Source organism: Pelecanus crispus, chromosome 17 (assembly GCF_030463565.1).
Source record: "Pelecanus crispus isolate bPelCri1 chromosome 17, bPelCri1.pri, whole genome shotgun sequence".
NCBI classification, from domain to species: Eukaryota; Metazoa; Chordata; class Aves; order Pelecaniformes; family Pelecanidae; genus Pelecanus; species Pelecanus crispus.
Window position 1 is genome coordinate 8,870,022 of NC_134659.1, and position 20,568 is coordinate 8,890,589.

The window sequence follows — 20,568 nt, forward strand, 5'->3', positions numbered from 1 at the left end:
AGAGCCAGGCCCGCTGGCCCCAGGGGCTGCTCCGTACCATAGGGTGTCGTGCTCAGTACAGAAACTGGGGGGGTTGGCTGGGGGCTGCGATCGCTGCTCGGGGACGGGCTGGGCATTGGTCAGTGGGTGGTGACCAATTGCATTGGGTATCACTTATTTTGTATATTCTTTTATTATTATTATTTTCCCTTTCTTTTCTGTCCTATTAAACTGTCTTTATCTCAAGCAACAAATCCTACCTTTTTCCCCCCCAGTTCTCCCTCCCATCCCACTGCGGGGCAGGGGGAGTCAAACGGCTGTGTGGTGCTCAGCTGCCTGCCGGGTTAGACCCCAACAGTCCTTTCGCTCACTTATTTCAATGGACAGTTCATTGAAAAGACGACCAGAACACACTTCCTGAATATTGAGGTTTCAACAACCGTTTAAGCAGAAACATTTCCTGGTGCATCAGTAATCTGAAGGCAAAGCAGTAGTATGAAATAGCTGTTTCATTAACATTTTCAGTTGTACCTAGAAGAACTAGAAGTCCTGTCCTAAGGATGGGAATTCCTCTGGACCCACTTTACTCCCAGGCTGACCTGATCAACTGCAAGCACAGGTCTTTCACCAAGGACACTAGCTGCTATTTCTTCAGTCCTTTCCTCTCCCAACTAGCAGAGCCTTTCTGGTAAGGTTAAGCTTTATCAATAATTTGCCATAAGCATTTCCTACACACTGTGATCATGACCCCATATTCTGAGAAGATGGTTGCACACGTAATCCTTGAACTCCAAATGGCAGCAGAGGGCAAGTTACAAGCCCATCAGCTGGAACCGCTAAGCAGCGGCTCCTTCGCCAGGCAGTCGAAGGACACAGCAGGAATGTCGACGAGGCCTCCAGGGTGTCAAAAGATAGAAAAAAGTACAGGGATACGAGTCAAAGGTTTAGACCTTTATAAAGTAGTAATTTATACATATGGTCATCACCCAGGCTCCCTGCACAGGTCTACCCCTGTCACGTATCCGCTCGAGGGTAAGAACCATCACACGCCAGAGGTGCTTATTTTTCTCCAGTAACAACCAAGGGTCCTAGAGAACTCTCTCACACAGAAACATCTTTATCAGAGGCATACACATATAAATCTTTGGACATATGAATCCAACTAGGACATTAATGCCTTAGTTTGGAAAAGATTCCAGACCCAGGATTACTGAATGCGTTGTATTCACTGAAAAACAGACCACCACAAGACCACCTCTAGCCCCCACAAACTACAACTGCATTTTAAATCACGCAAACATCTGGGCAGTGCATCACCAAAGATGCATTGACAGAAGACTCTGGACACCTCAGTTCACGTAGGGAGACATATATCCCTCTGGGCATACAGTGTGATCTTGCAGTGTCATCCTGATGGTTACTATAGCTAAGGATATAAGCGAGGCACAGGCAGTAAGAACCAGTACACCAACAGATTTACTGCAGCTACTCTGGAGCCAAACACCCAACACCTGTCTAGTCCCATGTTTCAAGATAAGAATAAAATAAATACACCCCTGTGGAGAGCTGCTTTGAGTTATTAGGAACTGGCTGATTTAAGAAATTTTTGCTGTTTGACTGAACAAAAGCTTTAATAATAACATGCTATCTGTTCATCTCTGAACAGCTCCAGATAGTTTCACTATTTCACTATGTATATAGAAATACCTCCAGCTGGGATATTTGTCAAAATAACTCCTGAAGCCAGTTTAACATACATTTAAGCCACACATAAACAATTAATGCTATACACAGATCTGGATGAGATTTAAGTTATGGCACAGTCATCAGTGGAAACTACATCATTCTGTATTTTCGGCTTTTGCAGAAAAAAAGTCAATGAATATTGCAAGTACTACCAATTAAAAAAAAAATTTAAAAAAATCAGTGAATGCAAGCACTAATCTTTTATGGATGATCATCTTGGCTGCATGAAGAGTTTCTCTCAAAAGGCTTGTTGAAATATCGCAAGAAGGAACCACACATCTCAAACTGACAGCTGTCAAATCTAATAGCTACATCTTCTCCAAAAACAAAAATCACAGATGCTTACACTCCCAGTAAAGCACTGAATAGACGTACAATAAAACGGACACCTACACAAGAAGCATCTGGGAAAGCACCACTTACTGAGAACACATGGAAGAAAGCCAAAAAGAATCTCATCTGAGATTCTTCCTCAAAAAATGTATTGCAAAACAAACTCAGTTGGAAGACAACATTGTCAGGAAGAAAAAAAGAAGTCAAATCTTTTTGAATGAAAAGTGAGCTAAACCCAACATATTTCTGTGAATTCTCCCAGTTCATTGAAAATACCCATCTCTGCCACATATGGGAGGGGAATATTTTAACAGCTTGGGGAGGTGGGGGGGAGGAAGGGAGAGGAGTTAAAAAATTAAGTTAACCATACCTACATAGCTTTTCCAGAACTGCATCCAGTAAATACATCAGTTTGGAACAAATGTCAGGTGCCCATTGCAAGAGAGCTTGGAAAGTTACATCTAAAAAGAAGCGTGACCTCATTTGAGAAGGCTTTTCTCTTCTAAGAGCATCTGCTACTGAGAAAACCATGAATGTAAACATCAACTGCGTGACAGACACTCACATGGGGAGTGTGGTACCATGTTAACTGTTTCACAACTTTTAATTAGATCTTCGCCTGTGCAATTGCACCTCAAAAATATGAAAGCAAAGTGAGGTGTCACAAAACACACTAGCTTAAAAAAAAAAGAGAATCCAGAGTTTTCAGAACTAATAAAAATGCAAAGTTTTCAGTGAAATGCCTTCAGAAAATGGTGTTGCTTTCCACTGCTTAACATGAATGTGTCTGGGGCAAGGCAAAATATTTTTGATAGACTTGTTTCCCTAGCACGAAGATTTTTATCTTCAACTATATTTTGTTCTTATCCTCCATTTGTAAAACACTCAAGCCTACACAAGTTAAATTATTTTTTCTGAAGGGTTTGCAGAATCTAGCTGTTCTTCACTGGAAAGTGATCATCACTAGCTAAGTAAAAAGCCTTCACTTCCAACCTTTCTTGACTTATGTCAAATCCCTCCCTCATTTTGGTAGCTTCATGTGAAAGGCTAGTGTTGATCTCTGTAGATTAAGACATGCTTGTAACAGGATTTGGGCTTTTACTGCTTAAAAAAGGTCAATTTTCCTCTCTTTAAAAGATCATCATGGTAAGAGTGTTGGCAACTGCAACCTGTTTTGGTTTTCCAAATAAATGACTGACTATAAGAAAAGCCCTGTTCTTCATTATAGATTACATTGCTTCCACTCTCAACCAACCATGAATTTTGTTTTAATGGCCAAATCTAAGCAGGAAGGATGAAGATTTAAGCTTGAAAGAATTCCAAAGCCATACTGTTAACTACACTGCAATATCTATGAAGCATTCTTGAACTTGACTCCCTTAATGAAAGCGAGATGAGTTACTGCCACAAAACTGCCGTGGTTTGATATAGTCCCTCAGTCACTCTATGCACAAGTGATACAGACCCATAGCACTCTTCCTGTTTCAGAGAGATGGACCTGTAATGATCTGTGAATAAAGCAGTATTTTGCATTTGACAAAACAGTATTAAAGAAATCATTATAGGAAGTCTGAATGTCCATTATCATGATGCTTCTGTAAACTGTAGAGAGAAAATACAAAAAGGTACTACTCAAAGCAGTCAGCAAGAGGTTACCTTGAAAAGTAATTCTAAAAACTTTACTTTTGATTAAAAGTTTGCCTATGGCTTTCTGAATTGCTTGCATCAACACCACAGATTGCACCTTGTCGTTTGCATGCCATAAAGCATAAAATGCAGTCTTTGGAAATGTTCCATCAATAAATAAAAAATAACAGACTGGCCGCTAAATTAATTGGACTTCAGTTAGCTTCAATATAGCTTACCAATAGGCTCGCTCCAGACTGGAATAAGTTGTAGGGATACAGAATGCGCTCATAATGTGCACGGATGTGTGAACCCACGGCTTTGCCAGGAGCGAATCCCATCCTAGTGGCTATTTTGGTCCATTTTCTTTCCTTGCAAACTACATCAAATCCTCCTTCTTCTGCAACTAGCTAAAAAGTGAAAACAAAATAGTCAGATACTTAATACTAAAATTATCAGCATTTAAGGAAAGCACTGCTAGTTGAAAAGACAAGACAACACCACAATTGCTATTTTAAACCAGAAAAACATAGATTAAAAAAAACCCAACCCCCCAAAAAACCAAACCAAAACCTGAAAGTTGTGTAAAAGCTGTAACTGGAACATGTAACATATAACCTATTCAGGAAGTGTAAACTTGTTGAATTACTTTACAAAAAAAAGTCAGCATCTCTATTAAGCGACCAAACAGTAATTCAGCCTACTTTTGAGAATTTGTCTGGCTACAATTTGTCACGCCTCTACTTTGTATTCCAACACTACTTTCTAGCACAGTACAATCAGTTCGTCTCACTGGAAGAAGTACTATGAAATAGGCTCAAAATCAACCAAATAAAAACTTACCTAAACATAAAGAAACACTCAGGGGTCAGTGAATCCCATCTCTTGCTATGAGAATAAATAAACTTCTCCAGAAGTTTAACAAGCTTCATCCTAAAAGTAATTGGATTTTTCTCCCATATTTCTAATGGAAAAATGTTTTTCTCACTGCTGTCATTGTTCAGAAGCTTCCTTCAGTTAAGCCTAAATTTATTCTTGACCAGTTTGTATCTCAGTTCAACTTTAAAGAAGAGCTGGAAATTTAATTTGATCTCCTAGCTCACATGAAAACTCCCACAATACTGTATTTCCTACTATTTTGTCACATTAGCTATGGCAGGTTAAACAAAGTAATACTTTTTCCAGCTCAGATATACCCCATAATCTCCCTTGAACAACTGTGATACCATCCCAGAAACTGAGGTAACACAGCATCTTTTTAGGAAGAGCTTCTCCCTTGTCAGAGTCTTACTCTGTTAAGCTGAAATAAATCCAAGATCTTCCTCTCCACATGTGGAATTTTCAGCGTACATCCTTGAAGCTCCCAAAACTTTGCAATCTGGTCCAGAAAATTCAGCTTTACACGAGTTTGGGCCTGAAAAAAAAAAACAAAACCCAATGAACTGCATACTAAATGCAGATTAAGCTTTTGTGTCCCAGTGTTTATAATGTTGCAGCCTCAGTTGCCTGCCTGGCTCTTCCCTCTGCAAGTTGTTTTGCATTTTTCCCTCTCATCATATGCAGACAAAAAGATTCCATACCGATACCACCAGTCTTTCCTCAAGTAATTTTTCATTAACTTTTACTGCATTTAGAAAAGTACTTTCTGAGAACAGACAAGCAATGAGTTATTACTGCTAAAAACTACCTAAACTAGCTGCATTGCTAGGATTTATTACATTTGTTACATTAATAAATGGAATTGTTTATTACAATTTGGTTTAAAAAAAAAAAGCCACAAACAAACAACACACCCCCCCCTCAAACCACACCAAAAAGAGGGGGTTTTGTTAGCCCTTTTCACTCCCAACTGCATTTGTTTCATTTTTATGGATACAAACTGGCCAGGGCAGGGAAAGCCAGCAAGTCTGTTTGCACAGCTATTCCCACAGTAAGGTAATTGGACTGTTGCTGTGTTAAAACAGTAGTAGCTTATACTTTAATTTTGCCACATTTCATTGTTATCACATTTTCTATTCTTAAGGTAAAAAAATGACCGTGTCTATTCAGACTAACTTGCTCTTAAACTCCAGAGTGAACTCTGAACCAGGTTGAATCCACACAAATCTTTCTTTTTTAGCATCCCAAGCCAGCGTTCGAGCCCTTACCCTGGCACTTCGCATAACCACATCAGGACTGCAGAAAGCAAGCATCATGAGAAAGATCAGGCAAAGGGTCACCGTCATTCCAATCCGTGCCAGCAGTGAGCTAACAGGACCCCTCACCGCTCCCTTCAGTCTGAATTCAGGGAAGCAGTGAATGAAAGTGCTTGCCAACAGCAAATTTCGCCCCAACTGAATCCAGATTTTGTAACTGTTTCTTCCAAGTGGCTTGTTATTTTTAAAGCACTCTGTAAATGGTTCATCTCTTCTACTTTTAAAATATGCTGTATGCGTGCAAAATGCAGACACAAATCTACGGCACTTGAGAATTTGAGTTTAACCACTTACAAGCATCTCTGTGTGGAAAAGGCCCGAATTATGTTCCTTTAATGAGCATTAACTTTACTTTTTATGCTTGGTATGTTTTTAACTAGGTTCTCAAACAGATGAATTTCTGTGCTAATTAAAAACTGACATTCAGAGGTCCTCACTGCTGTCAGCTCAAGTCAAACACAGCTCATGGTCAATCACTGGAAAACACCACCTCTCAAAAAAATACTTCAACATTTTGGAGCAGAAGCAACATTTAGCTTCACAGCTGTCCTGGTTTCGGCTGGGACAAGAATGCTGATAACACACTGATGGTTTGGTTGTTGCTGAGTACTGCTTATGCCAGTCAAGGACTTTTCAGCTTCCCATGCTCTGCCAGGCGCACAAGAAACTGGGAGGGGGCACAGCCAGCATAGTTGATCCAAACTGACCAAAGGGCCATTCCATACCATACGGCGTCATGGGCAGTATAGAAACTGGGGGGGGTTGGCCGGGGAGCAGCGATCGCTGCTCGGGAACTGGCTGGGCATCGGTCGGCGGGTGGTGAGCAATTGCATTGGTCATCACTTGCTTTGTATATCATTATTATTATTATCATTATTATACTGTTACTATTAGCATTACTATTTTACTTTATTTCAATTATTAAACTGTTCTTATCTCACCCCAGGAGTGTTTCTCACTCTTACTCCTCCGATTCTCTCCCCCATCCCATCGGGGTAGGGGGAGTGAGCGAGCGGCTGCGTGGTGCTGAGTTGCTGGCTGGGGCTAAACCACGACAACAGCTTACCTCTAATTCATTGAGCCTCTGGATCCTCGGTGTAAAGTGAAGCTTATCAACATCACATGCAAATGGAGGCTGCCAGTCCTGGAAAAACAGAAGAGCTTCATCAAAAGACCAGGAAAATGCAGGAAACTTCCCTATCTGCCAGTCAAAAGCCAGGTAAGCCCAAAGGAGGTCTCCATGGTTTCCAAACCCTCCCCAGCCCTAAGCAGCACAGCACGTGCCCCCCAGCACACGGCAGGATCCCAACGCGGCTGTGCAGCACCTCCCCAACCTGTCAGCTATCGCACCCCACCACGCTTCCAGCTGTGGTGAGGTCTACTTCTGTTTCCAAATTACTTCATGTTGAACAAGCCTAGAAAGCAGGAAAAAAATAAATATGCCAAGTTAACTCCTGCCAATCTCATCGTCCACCCCTTAAATATTTTATTGTGCCTTCAAAATAGAGAGATACAGAAACAACGAAATCGATGGCATTTGGGGACTAAGGTCCTGTTCTCAAAGAGAAGCCTTCAGGTGCACGCTGAGCCAGTCCACCTTCTCCCTACCCACGCGGGGTAGCTAAAGGTGTGGTGCAGGCCATTCGCCCCGGTCTCACGACAACCACCACCTGCCCAAGCCCATTCCCAAAGGAGAACCGTACAACATCCGAGGGCTGCGTCTGCCGGACAGCGAGAGCAGAACGCCCTGGGAAGTGCTGCCGCTGTGCAAGTCAAACCCACCCAGCACTTTAAACGGAAGTAACAAACTCAGTTACAACTCCTGAGATAGGATGTCACTTCTATTAGCAAATTCAGTATCGTTACCATGCAACACACAGAACAAAGTCAAGTTTCTTAAACCATGATCCAAACTGTAACGCCTGCCTCGATCAGGAAGACCAACATTTGATAGCAGAGACTTTAAATGCTCATGAAGGACAAATGCAGCAGTTCGCATTCATAAATGCGGGTCACCAAAGCAAACAGCAGCTGCACTAAAAAACAGAAAAAAGCTTCTTTTCTTAATTCCTTGTATGCAAACATTCAGGAACAGCTGGAATATGACCAATTAAAAAAAGATTATTATTACTTTGACAAAATACCTGCAACTGGTAGTGTTATTTATAAATACAACCATAAAGCAACTTTATCTTTTAGATCTCTGACATCTATCAGATGTAGTTGGTTTGGCAATACACAGCTTCACTAAACCAAATTAGATTTTATTTAAACTTGACAGTAATTTATTACATATAAAGCTATCTTATTATCACTAATTACAGAATGAAGATAACGTGCATGAGAGCTATTGATAGTGGAGTAAGACAAGAGCTTTCTACCAGAAAAAACAACTTTTCCTCAACACCTGTGGACTAAGACAACTTAAATAAGATCAGCATCAGGAGCAGAATATTTGTTATTTTAGCAGACATGCTAAACTCACTAGTGCCAAAAACAACCATAAAGATTTTGCAAAGCAATTACCTTACATACAAACACCCAGGCTCAATTCTGTATTACAACAACCCCATCCTGTCACTAGAGCAAGCCCATGGCAGAACCTGGTATTTTCACAACGAAATGAGGGATGCAAGAGTCACTTAGAGCGTGGAAAACCTGAAGAGCAAAGAGGGACGCCAATCTACACGCTTTATCAAACATACGTTGACTAATCCAGACCTCTAAATTAGTTATAAGAGAGAAGTTTTCTGATCCTACAAGGCATTTTCAGCACATCAAAACTAGGCAAGGCCAGGTTGAAATTAAAATTTCAACTGGAAATTAGATGACAATGGGGGGGGTCAGGATGACAAATCAAGAGGATGGTCAAACCTCAACCAGTGGGACATGCTTCTCAATCATTTTTGTTCTTTTAACCACAAGACTAAGACTGGTGTCCAATGGCATGATGTTCTCAAACAACTAGATAAAATTAACCCCACATTTTTGTTTGCCAAAATACCGTGAAAATTGCAAGTCTCACAAAGAAAACGTTTGACATGCTTTGTAACAACCTGATATCTGATGGTCCCCAAAGCGTAAGATGAGAAACATGAGTGGGCACATTGAGGGCAAGATTTGAAGCGTTGTACTTCAACATAGCAAACCTGACTTTCAAGCTGAACCAACCGGTTACGTCATTAGACACAAGTCTGGAGTTTGCTCTGTACGTGAAGACAGAAGACAGGCAACCAAACCAGGAGAGGACACACAGTCATAACGGCATGCAGAACACCCGTGGGACATTCTGGGGACTAAATTAAATTGCCGAAGGGAAAGCTGTAAGATCCTGAGCGCTTTGCTTAGGCTGAGAGAGTGAATGAAAACAAAGAGCCCTGTGCTGACTGACTGCTTAGCTGAGTAACAAGCCAAGGCTGTCTCCAGGTAGGCCATGCATTGCCCCACAACAGGATCCTGTAACAAGGATCTGCCGAGTAAGAAGAACAGGAGCAAGAATTCAGCTCACACAGGCAAGGACACTACCTCTAACGCTGTTACTGAGCCTGACGCTGTGCTTCAGGGCTACTGCTTGCAGATGAAGTACTGGCAAACCGTCAGTAAAGCCAAAGAAGGGAGAAGAGAGCGCAGGAGACTCTTCTGGTTAGGCCCAGTGTTCCCCTGCCACAGCGTCTGCTGCCCCGGGGAGAAGCCCCGAGGAAAGCCTGCGTGCCACTGGGGCGCAACAGGAGGAACAGGATTCCTACAGGTTCCAGCTCATGCTCAATCTCAAAGAAATAAAGATACAAGGGTCCCCAGGACAGATACAGACTTAGAACCCGCTGCTAGAAAGCAGCCTGTCTTCAGACAGGAAAGAAGCAAGCTTGTCCCCTCCACTGATGAAAGCAAATCAAGAAGTTTATGCGCATTATCTTACAGAAATACCTCATTCACAACATGGCATACTGAAACATATTACCCCAGAATTAGCTGATTAGCTCCATACATCTCCTATTTATGACTGACCGGCGTACATTTTGGGACATTCTTTCCTTTTTGGCCAAAGACGCTTGCTCTAGCAAAGCACTAGTTATCTAGCTCATTGGAAAAAGTAACACAACTCCAGACAACACAAGCTTCCACAACAGGTATTTTCTACACCTTGCAGTTTAAGTTTAATGATACCGAATGAACAATACGCACACCAGAACACTTTGACGGTACGTCAGCTGTTTTACAAAGAGCAGCTTTGGAAACTCCATCCATTCAATACAGGCCTTTCAGTAGACAGCTATTCAGTCTATCAGGCAGATGGGTCCATCAACTAGAAACAGAAATTTAACAGCCTTAAAAGTGTTTAACTTTCAGCAACAAGAAAGTCATTGCAAGAACTTCTGTTGAGATACGGTAAATTGGCTTAATGAAAGGTAACACCGGATTTACTCTGGCTTTTGCCATTTTTAAGCAGGTAGAGCTGAGGGAAATGCATGCTATGGATTATATGTCATATTAGATCACTATAAAAAGACTTCTGACTTTAGGAACACACTACTGCACATACCATTTATCACAGACTGTTTCATATGACTTTAGTCACAGTTACAGATACAGAGCCATTCACTATTTGGAGAAATTACAGCAGGTGTAGTAAACAGCCCATCCTGACTATCACTGATTCATTTTAAAGTCACGAACATTCATTTGGGAGCATCTGAACTACTCAAAGTTGATATAACCAATGAGAATAATATTTATCGTCTGATATTCCAGGGTATGGCACATTCCTCAATTCCTAAACAAGATGCTTTCAACCCTTCTTTAATAAGCATATTATTTACTCAACAAAATGCTTGCATACATTTTGAAGCACAATTTACTAAGATAAATGTGATGTTCATTAAAAGGAGTATTAAGAGACATATGCGTTTTGAAAGAAATGCCTTTATGCACCTTGGAAATGCAGCAGCACCACAAGAGGGAGCTTTTATGTGGCAAGGCTAATTCTGCAAATGTGCTGATCCGCATGATGAGCTGTGCTGTGGAAGAGAAGAGCACACACAAACCAACTCTACAGGCCCACTTCCCTTAAGTTTGTGTCTGGGAAGTCTGTGAGACTAGCCATTTCCATCCAACGTGCACTTGCAAGGTCCTCAAAAGCAACTGGTCTGGATTTCCCCTTTTTTAAAAAAAAAAAGTTAAAAGATCAATTTAACACCATGCTAAACAGTAAGATTAAGGATACACAAAAAGCAAGAAAACCTGAATTTCCTAAAAAATCAGGAGTTTTTACACTGCCTGGACTCTTCACCTGAAATGACTTGGTTGATTTCTATTGTCCACACATGACCATTAGAAGCCTGCAAGAGACACAAAATCATTTGCCTATGTTAGCACGCATTTGTTAACCAGACCTAACAGAGAATAAACCTGAATACAAATCCATGGGGAAAAAAAAAAAAGAAACTGACATCAGAATTTCAAACTTTTCTATAAACTATATAGACAAATCTAGCTGTGCAGAAGGCATAGTCTAAGAATCACACCAATATTTCAAGTAGTAACACAAACTACAAATGGTCAGGAGAACTATTTCTGTGCTCCTCCTTTCGGATTTGTTGTTACAGGAATGGCAGGCTTCATATAATTTCAGCTGGCAAACTTGCACCTCATCCAAACTCACTCTCTAATTAAAATTTAACCACCACCACCCCCTTGAATTCAAGTGAAGAAATTACCACTGTCACTGGTAAGCTGTTCTACAAGTTAGTTTGCTTCAACTTTCCTTTTTTCCCTTATGCCCATCTCATGTTTAACCAAATATCTTGTTTGCTTACTGTCCCTACTCGTGAATACTTCCTGGAAGCAATGTTTCAAGACATTTTTCAATAAACAAATACCTTTTTTCTTCTCTTTACAGGACCAGCTTTCTAGCCCTGCAAATAAAGATTTTCCTCAGGCTTTTTTCTGAAACCTCTCCTATTTTTTTCCAACATCTTTTGAAAACTTTAAGCAGCATTTTAGTTGCAATCTCTCCACTGTCAGACACAAAAAAAAGACGTCACCTTCATTATTTTGCTAGACAGCATCTCATAGTAAGATCCAAAAGAATACCTTAGCAATTCTTGCCAGAGAAACACACACTCGTTCAGTTAACTATAGCAATTCACTGCTTCCCAGGATGCCCACCCTGCGAGCGTGACCTACATTCTTTGTTCCCAGACCTATGATCTTGCAGTTGCAAAGGTGCTGCATGATTGCTGCCTCTGAGAGGGAGGGAGCAGACTCGGTGACTCAGGAGGTCCCCTTTAGTCTCATGGTTTTATGACTACATTAAAAACACACTCAAAAGAAACTCAGGTGGCAGAATCTATGCAAAACTGATGTGCACCACCATTTATCACCCCAGCAGTGTCAGCGGGTCATCCACAAAGCTTCCTTTTGAACAGGAACTAATCCCCCTCTGACCCTGTTAAACAGCTAGCATTAGTTGGTAACTCCAATCATCAGCTAACCTGGTCTGTGATGACACAGCCCTTGCGTGGTCATTTTGAGTGTAGGTGATTTAACACCGAATTCCTCCTTGCTAAGAAGGGACCCCAGGTGCAGTTACATACCTTACACACAGAACTCTTCAATAAGGTAAACTTGGTGGAATATTCCTCATTGGAGACAAAATTGGGCTCTGTTCTGTATTGCAGACTAGCAAAGGAGAACAAACACAACCAGAAATCCTTCCCATCTGAGAACTACAAAGATGAGCTTGCAATGGGAATCACCTCTCTAGATCCCAGCATTTCTATGCCAGTTCCAACCTTGGAGAGAAATAAAAGCTCAGGTAAACTGGAGATGATTCTCAAGCATCAGAGCCAGCTGCTCCTTGGGACCCAAAGGCAGAGGACGGAAACTAAACGTAGGGTTTGAACATCAACACAAAATAGGTAGTGGGGTTTACATACAGGAGAGAGCAGTTTTCTCTCCATGGAGACATGTGAGGAACAGATACAGAGGCTCTGGCAGCACTGGGCAAGAATAAGCAGTGTGCCAGCAGCACCGCACGAACAGCTGGAGACGCTTGGGGCACTGGGGGCAGCGGATCCAAGACCGCCCGTTCACTTCAGAGGCGCTGACCTGGACCTTGAGGCAGAGCATCCATCAGCACTGGGGCCAGACTCAGCTGTCAGCATCCAGGAGCACCAGGCCCCAGAGCTACTGCCACCGTCGCTCACGACACGGCACGACAGACCTTTGGTCTGATCCTGCAGAACGTTCCCAGAGGATGTCCAACTGGCGAGCGGCACAGACTGCTTCTGGAGCTCTCCCATCACACAGCTTGCAAACCTGGATTTTAATCCCAACGTAACTCAGTTTAAGAAAAGATCTGAATTTAACAGCCATCCCAGGACAGAAGCAGAGCAGCTACAGACAATGCCGCTGGCTCCATCCGTCAGCAGCCGCTGAGCCTCAGCGGACCAGGGCTCTGCCCCTGCCCAGGGGACTCCCCTGCGGCTTCCGCCGCTGCAACAGCAACAGCCTGGGCAGCCCCAGGCCCGGCTCTCCGCAACGCTCTCCGGCTCTCCGCAACGCTCTCCGCTCAAGCTGCTGAGATTCATTTGCACTTGTGAAGCACCGACTTCCAGGGGGGAGCACTGACTCAGACGCATATACAGGTGGCAGGTAGTATGACCCCAGAAGTTCTCCCTGGCTTTTAAAAACACTCAGCCTGGTCTGAATACGCGCACAGCGCTCCCCCCCAGCAGCTCCCAGATATAACCCGGTAATTTGGGCTTGAGCGAAAGCACATCCTAATGGATATGCAGGCATAAATTAGTTCCATTCACTAGCAGCTTTAGTTTGAATGCTAGGGAAGGGAGTTGCATTTAGCTTGAAACTCTAATTTCAGCTTTTAGCTAATTGACACTGTTTATCTCAAGTTAAACAAATGAACAAAAAACTACAAAAACTCCCCAAACCTGCCGCTACCATTGCCCCACACAGAGAGTTCCAGGCTAAACTGTTTCATCTTAAATTTTCAATGAGCTGAACAGAGTGAGTGTTTAAAACCCCGCACTGGAAGAGACTGAGTCAAGGAGAGGATATTCTCATCATCCCTAAGCACACTCCAATGTTTCAGTGTTTCTGAAGTGCAGAAGCCGTACCACTGGTGACCGCAGCAGTGCTGCACGTGGCAGCTGCCATTGGTAAAATAATATTCCTTTTTCGTATTTTCCTGATCATTAAAGGTCAGAGGAGACCAGTAAATAACCTACTCTGAATTTACCTAATTTCACCGTACGACCCCTGCACTGAAAGCAGCAAATTCTTCATTTAAAGGAAACATTTCCTAAATAAGCTTCAGTGACTGATCTATTTTTCTTCTCACAAGAATTTGACAGCACGTGAACAGGAACCTCAGCACGAAAACACCTCTTCCCAAAAAAACACCCATTCTTGATCCCAAAGTGCTGGAAAGGGGCAAATCCATGGCCACCCTTCGTTCTTTTCCGAACAGCTGATGGCCCTCACAGCTGAAAATGCATGCCCTCTTATCTAATTCAAGTGAACCTGGCTTACGCTGAACAGGAACCAGCGGCCTGAGCGCTTCTCATCATGACTGACAAATGACGCAGTACCTATGATTTTCTCCCTATGAAGCTCACTTACCTATGGTAATTGAGTTATCTCTCTGTTTTCTTTTTGATAAAAATCAACTGACTGAGCCTCCGTACGTTATCAAATCAGAGGGACCATCACGATCAACTTCCTGGTTAGGACACAGTATAACAACTCTCTGCATTAATTCCTGCTTTAGCAGTGGTCTGGTTTACAAGCCCAGCACCGGGAGACCACCAGAACCCTCGAAGTTGCTCCAAAAGTGAATTGGTTTTAGTCCATAGTTTAATGAAGGGGTTTTGGTTTGCTTTGTGTTTTCTTTTTCTCCATAAAAATGAAAATAAATCAAGCAAGCAGCTGAATGGGCAGCCTGAACAGACCCTGTTTAAATCAACGTTGCTCCTGAAAACATGTCCCTGGAGCACCAGCTTCAGTTCTCAGAAGCCCTGTGCCTTTAGGTTTCACCACTCGAGCTTTGTCAAGGTTAATTTTTTCAAAATTCATTGTTTCATGTACAGAACTTTCTCAACACTTCTCCATACCCTCTCTAGTTGTCAAATCTTTTTTACAGTTCTCAAATGAGTGCAGTATTCTGAATGCAGTATTTTCTACTCTCCTGCTACCACAGAGGTAAAATCATCCTGTTTTTCACCGAGAACCTCAAGAGCTGCATTCACCAGTTTAGCCAAAGCACCCATTCTAGCATTAAGCTGGTTTCCACAAGGCTCCACAGTTATTTTTCTGTCATCCTCCCTCCTCCAAGACTGACCTACGCTCCTTTGTTCCTAAATGTAAACCCTTACATTGAGTCCTACTTAAGCGATTACTGTTTCGTAACATCCACTGTTTATTAGGCAATCGGGATCCCTCTATAACAATGACCTACCCACCGTAAACCTGAGATCTATATGGAATAATTTCTTTTGTTCTTCTAGACTTTTAATGAAAATTAGATATCCTTGGCTTGAGGTTCTGAAAGACGGTTAGAAACGTAGCCTTCATTACAAATTCTCATTAATAGTTGAAATAATTTGTGATTCCTTCAGCATGATATAAATTTTGGACAATAACAATTATTATAATTGGAATACTGAAGCATACTCAATTAATTTATAGATCTCAGATCACAACAACACAACTGCCTTAACCAAATACATAGTCTCACAGAAAACAATACAACTAATTTGGCAACGCCAGTTTTCATGCAATCACATTTCATGCTATCACCTTTCCAGTTCCTATTCAGGACTGTATCAGCCGTTCTTCTACCCTGGAGCAAGATGCGGTCAACCACTCCTGCACCCATAAAGAATTTAAACCCATAATGAAGTTAATTCCTCCTGTCCTCTTGACAGTTTCCTGGTATTCCAGGATTTACTGAAAAATGCAAGTCAGTAATTTAGAGAATGCCAGTGTCAGTTCCTTCAAGATCTCAGCTATATTAATACAGATGTTCTAATCTTAAAATGCTTAGTTTTATCAGGGCAGACTTAAGGTTACTTGGAGGCCTTAACCATACTTCTCCTACTCACATTATTTAAAGCAACGAAATATAGCCTGAATTTTCTCTGTTTTCATGTTTGGCCATGGGAAAATGGCAATGTTTCAATATTCTACATTTTGAAACAGCCTAACATGGTTAGCAAGGCTTAAGTAATTGCCATTAGCTATTTCTTCATGGCAGTAAAGCAACTACACAATGAAGCGGAAGGAAGAGTCCATTCTCAAGAACAACTTGGAGCAGGAACGGTATCATATGCTCTGCGTTCTACTTTTTATTCTTGAAGCTAGACTTCAAATTTGTTAAGACTGTTTGCTTTCATTAATTACTATTAACTACCAACTTCAAATAACAATTTTACCATTCTCAAGCAATACTTAATTTCATTCCTCTAAACGCCCCCAATAATTTGCAGAGCTATCATAAAATCTTCCAGAATGTAAGGCCACCACTTGACGTGCCAAGTTTCAGAATAAACCACTGTTCCCGATTAAGATTTAAATAAAGAAATCATAATAAAGGATGTTTTCACTTCATAACTACAACACAGCACGCGATGGACTGCAAACAAGTTGTACACCATCTGCGTTTCTGCATGTAGCTCCCCACCTCCAGTTCAGCAGCAGAGTCAAAGCATCTCCAATTTACACAGCGCGTTAATTACCAGAAGCAGCCACCACTGGTAAAGCCCCGTATCTCATCTGAACACTTTGCGGCCCATGGACTGCCTGCTTACGCTCAAGACTGTTGACAAAAAGCCTTCACTTTGCTTTCCCATGTCATACAACACAGTATCAGTGAATATGGTTATTGTTGCACCCTCTGTAAGACAGTCATTGCAGCATCGCAGAACCACGCAAGAGCAAAACCAAGTCATCAGTGATGACTGGAACAAACTGAACTGGAATGAAGAGAAGAAAGCTTCTTTTCAGCGCTCAACTGGAAACCGCTGTGCAGAAATTATACCTCCTGTTATATTCCTGGACATTCTTTCATCCCGTGAACATGCAACGAATACGCAGTATCGACTCTCTTCCACCCAGATGCCTACAGTACATCAGACGCCTTGATACCCCCCTCACAAAACGGTCCACTGCCCTCCAAACCTGCCACACAAGAGAAGCCACCAAAGATGCAGTTTTCTCCAAGCCTACCTGGTGCCCAGCTAATGCTAGCAGAAAGGTACCAGAGATAAAGGTGACCCTGGTCCTTCAGAGAACAGGGAGCTCTCCTCTTCATGGTCTGGTGCTGAAACATTAAAGCTAGCTTAGGGGCAAGGACTTCTTCATGAATCATATCATGAAGCTACAGTCGGGCACCACAAGTCTCACACAACATTATTCTATACTGCAGTTCAGACACTGAAGCACAAAGTCATCTGCTGATAAAGATCCAGCAGAGTTTAAGCTAAAATAATGCAAGCCCAGCAACCAAATTTTTAACTCCTTTTCCAGCACAGATCCTGACAACTCATGGTGCTGCCTACCTGCTTACTGGCACATAACTGGACAAAGAACACAGGCAAAAGATTCAGTTGGATACATGAAGATTTCAAAGCTCAGCCGTCACTAAACAATGCAGTTGGAACGTATTCAGTTTTCTGAAAAGGTTGGTATAATCTGTAGCTCACGGTATTATAAACCACTTGATTACACATAAAAAAACCCCAATAACTGAATATGCCTTGCATCTCCCATTTTCAGGAGGAAGGCCAGGAACTACGTCAACTTCAAGGCTTTTTCTGGTAGATTTGGAAGGGCTCCCTCTATGCGCGAGGCCAGTGAATGAACAACTGCACTTGCACAAGTCATCCAAGTAATTATCTAGGGTAGATAAGAGCCATGGTAGCTAAGCTCTCATGAAAGCCAGGCCCCATGCAACTGCTAGGTGTTCACCCCTCAGCAGCTCCTACTGTTTTCATCCTACTTCTGAATACGTTCAGTGAAAACATATGAGCATAAATACAGACAGATAGGAGCTCTTCAGTAAGTGAGGATGAGAGTATGCCAAAAATGCAGTTGTAATAAGGGATTCATTCCTTAGGAGAGCTATTCATTTATGACTCTCTAACAGAGAATACAGCTTACAAGAAGCCTTTATTACAGGGTTTTGGCTTTTTACACAAGCAGCCAAGAAACATAGGTGAGATTTTTTAAAACAAATCACAAAAGGAAAAAACCTTCAGAAAAATTCTGTTCTGCTCACAGCTGCTGAAATAGTGGTGACAATACACAACCCAAGAAGATTATTCTACTCAAAAATATTACACAAGTTCAACACTGGCTGTATAATGAAAACCATCTTACCCCCTTAACTATGTCAGCATTTGGCTACACTGCATGAAAAGGGGCACTGGCACATTCTACCTAGATATAAATTCAAGAGCGTTCTTGCGCACGTTCGTAGCACTGCAAACCACGACTCTTCCTCCAGAGAACAGAAACATCTTCCTCTCCGATGAGATTCACGTTATCCAATCTGCTACAAACATTTCTGTCATCTCGGACATTAACGCAGCGAGTTACTTCTATTTTAATTCGGAAGGAAAAGGATGGTTACCAACAGGAGTCCTGGCAACGATCAAAACATGAAACTGAGGAGCATGCGTTTCTGAACATTATTTCTTTGAACTCAAAGTCTCACTCACAAAACTTAAGTCTGCAGAAATGTTTTGCCAGCTTTGCCTCTTGCTGGATGAGACTTAAGGCTCTCGGTTGCTGTTTAGCATTCTAGATGTTGCCGTCATGTTAACTACCTCAAGCCAGCTGCACCACCCCGGACTTGCACCACCCTCCACTTAGAGAAAGAGCAATTCACTCAAAATAAAGATGATTCTTGCACGCCTGTTAATTAGATTTTTACTCTAAGAAGCCCTTCATCCTCACCAGTGCAGTCGTTTAGCCCTTTAAACGAACTAACGATTGTGACTACACAAACTATGGTTCCGAGATCTTCACACTATTTCTCAGCAAATCGAGTCGACCAACAAAAGGAAATCAGAATTTCCACCCCAGTTTTGAGCTTACTACCCCATCGGTCGAGATGATGATGATGAAGATGAAGGCTTATTACTCTTCCCACTGTGTATTGCATTCTAAAATGGTGGCCATGTCTGTCTAGGATTCAGCTCGCAGAGGCACCAGCCAAACTCACAGCTGCGGAGTTTGGCGGCGTGCAACTTGAGGAAGCAGTTACCTGTGCTCAAACCGAGCCAGGCCCGGGGCAGGGCCGGGGAAGGCCGCCGCGGAGCCCGGGGCGGGCGAGGAGCGGTCTCCACAGCCCTCCACCACCACAATGCCAACATGGAGGGCAGCACCCAGGCAGCTGCCTCCTCCGGGGCTCGGCACGGCGACCGCTCGCCCCCGGCCGCCGCTCCGGCCGCGAGGCTCCGGCCAACTCCGAACTTTTGGGGCCCGGGCAGCGGGGGCGGGCGGGGCGGCCGAGCCCGACCAGGCGGGGAGCGCGGCGCGGCCGGGTCAGCCGCTCCCCCGCTCCGGCCGCTTCCCTGCCGGGCAACTCCGGCACTTGGGAGCGACTTTGCGGGAGGGGACGGGGGGACGGGCGGGCGGCCGCGCTCCAGCCCCGCGCCCCCGGCCCGGAGCCGCTGAAACTTGGCGGCGGCGGCCCCACCTGCCCGGGGCCACCTGCGCGCCCCAGGGGAGCGAAGCGGCCGCCGGCGTCACGGGGGGGGGAAAGGGGCGGCCGCCGGTGCGGGCCGGGCCGGGCCGCCACACAAAGGCCGTTCCCCGGCGGCGCCATGCGGGCACTCACCGGCGGCGGCCGCACCTTGCAGATGCCGGTCTGCTCGGCGATGGGCCGGATCTTGTGGATGAAGGCGAAGGGGTCGGCGAACTCCTCCCAGCTGGGCTCGAAGACGGGGCACTCGGGCGGGGGCAGGAACTCGGCCATGGCCCGGGCGGGGGCCGCTCGCCGCCGCCGCCGCTCCGAACAATCCTGCAACAGCCGCTGGGCCGCCGAGCTCCGCTGGAACGGGACGTGCGCCTCCGCCGGGAGGGGGGCGGGGGGGGCAAGGAGCTAGAGCGCGAGAGAAAAAGAGTCCGCCCCGGCCTGGGCGGGGGGCGGGGGCGGCGGCCGCCCCGCCCCGTCACGCGCCTTTGTGAGGGGGCGGCGAGGCCGGGCCGGGGCTACCGGGGTGGGCAGCGCTCTCCGGCCTGCCCGGCGGCCGCTGGGGAAGGGGGCGTGGAGAGCCGGCCGCGGTTCCCCGCACCGAGGGCCGGAGCCCGGCCTGGTCAGCGCCCCGCCCCCCCCCCCCCCCGCGGGCCGTTGCCCGGGCTCGGCACTGGGGGGCCGGCAGGGACCGGGGCCTCGGGAGCCCTCCCGGCGCACCGCCGCCCGGCCAGGCCTCGGCCCCGCTCCCGGCCTCGCACAAGGCCGCCTTTGTGCGCAGCCCCGGACCCGCCCGGCCCCGCTCGGGCCGCTCCCCCCAGCACCGCTGGTTCGGGGAGGCCCCTCGGCCCCGCGCCGCGCTCTCGGGCTCCGCGCCCGCCACCCCGGGCAGCACCGCTCCCCAGCGCGGCCGCCCCCGACCCGCGGCCTCTCCTCACGGGCCGGCGGGACCCCAGCGGCCGCCGCGCAGCC

At 44.7% G+C, this 20,568-nt stretch overlaps 1 protein-coding gene across 1 annotated transcript in view; it reads right to left on the reverse strand.

Annotated features, from left to right (window-relative positions):
- Positions 1-19,878, reverse strand: part of KDM5B (lysine demethylase 5B) — a 60,886-nt gene extending 41,008 nt beyond the window's left edge. The window contains exons 1-4 of the mRNA XM_075722242.1: positions 19,741-19,878; positions 6,946-7,023; positions 4,976-5,098; positions 3,924-4,094 (exon numbers count right to left, since the gene is read on the reverse strand). Of these exons, the coding sequence (XP_075578357.1) occupies positions 3,924-4,094; positions 4,976-5,098; positions 6,946-7,023; positions 19,741-19,878 (510 nt within the window). The remainder of the gene's footprint in view (positions 1-3,923; positions 4,095-4,975; positions 5,099-6,945; positions 7,024-19,740) is intronic.
- Positions 19,879-20,568: the final 690 nt, after the last annotated feature.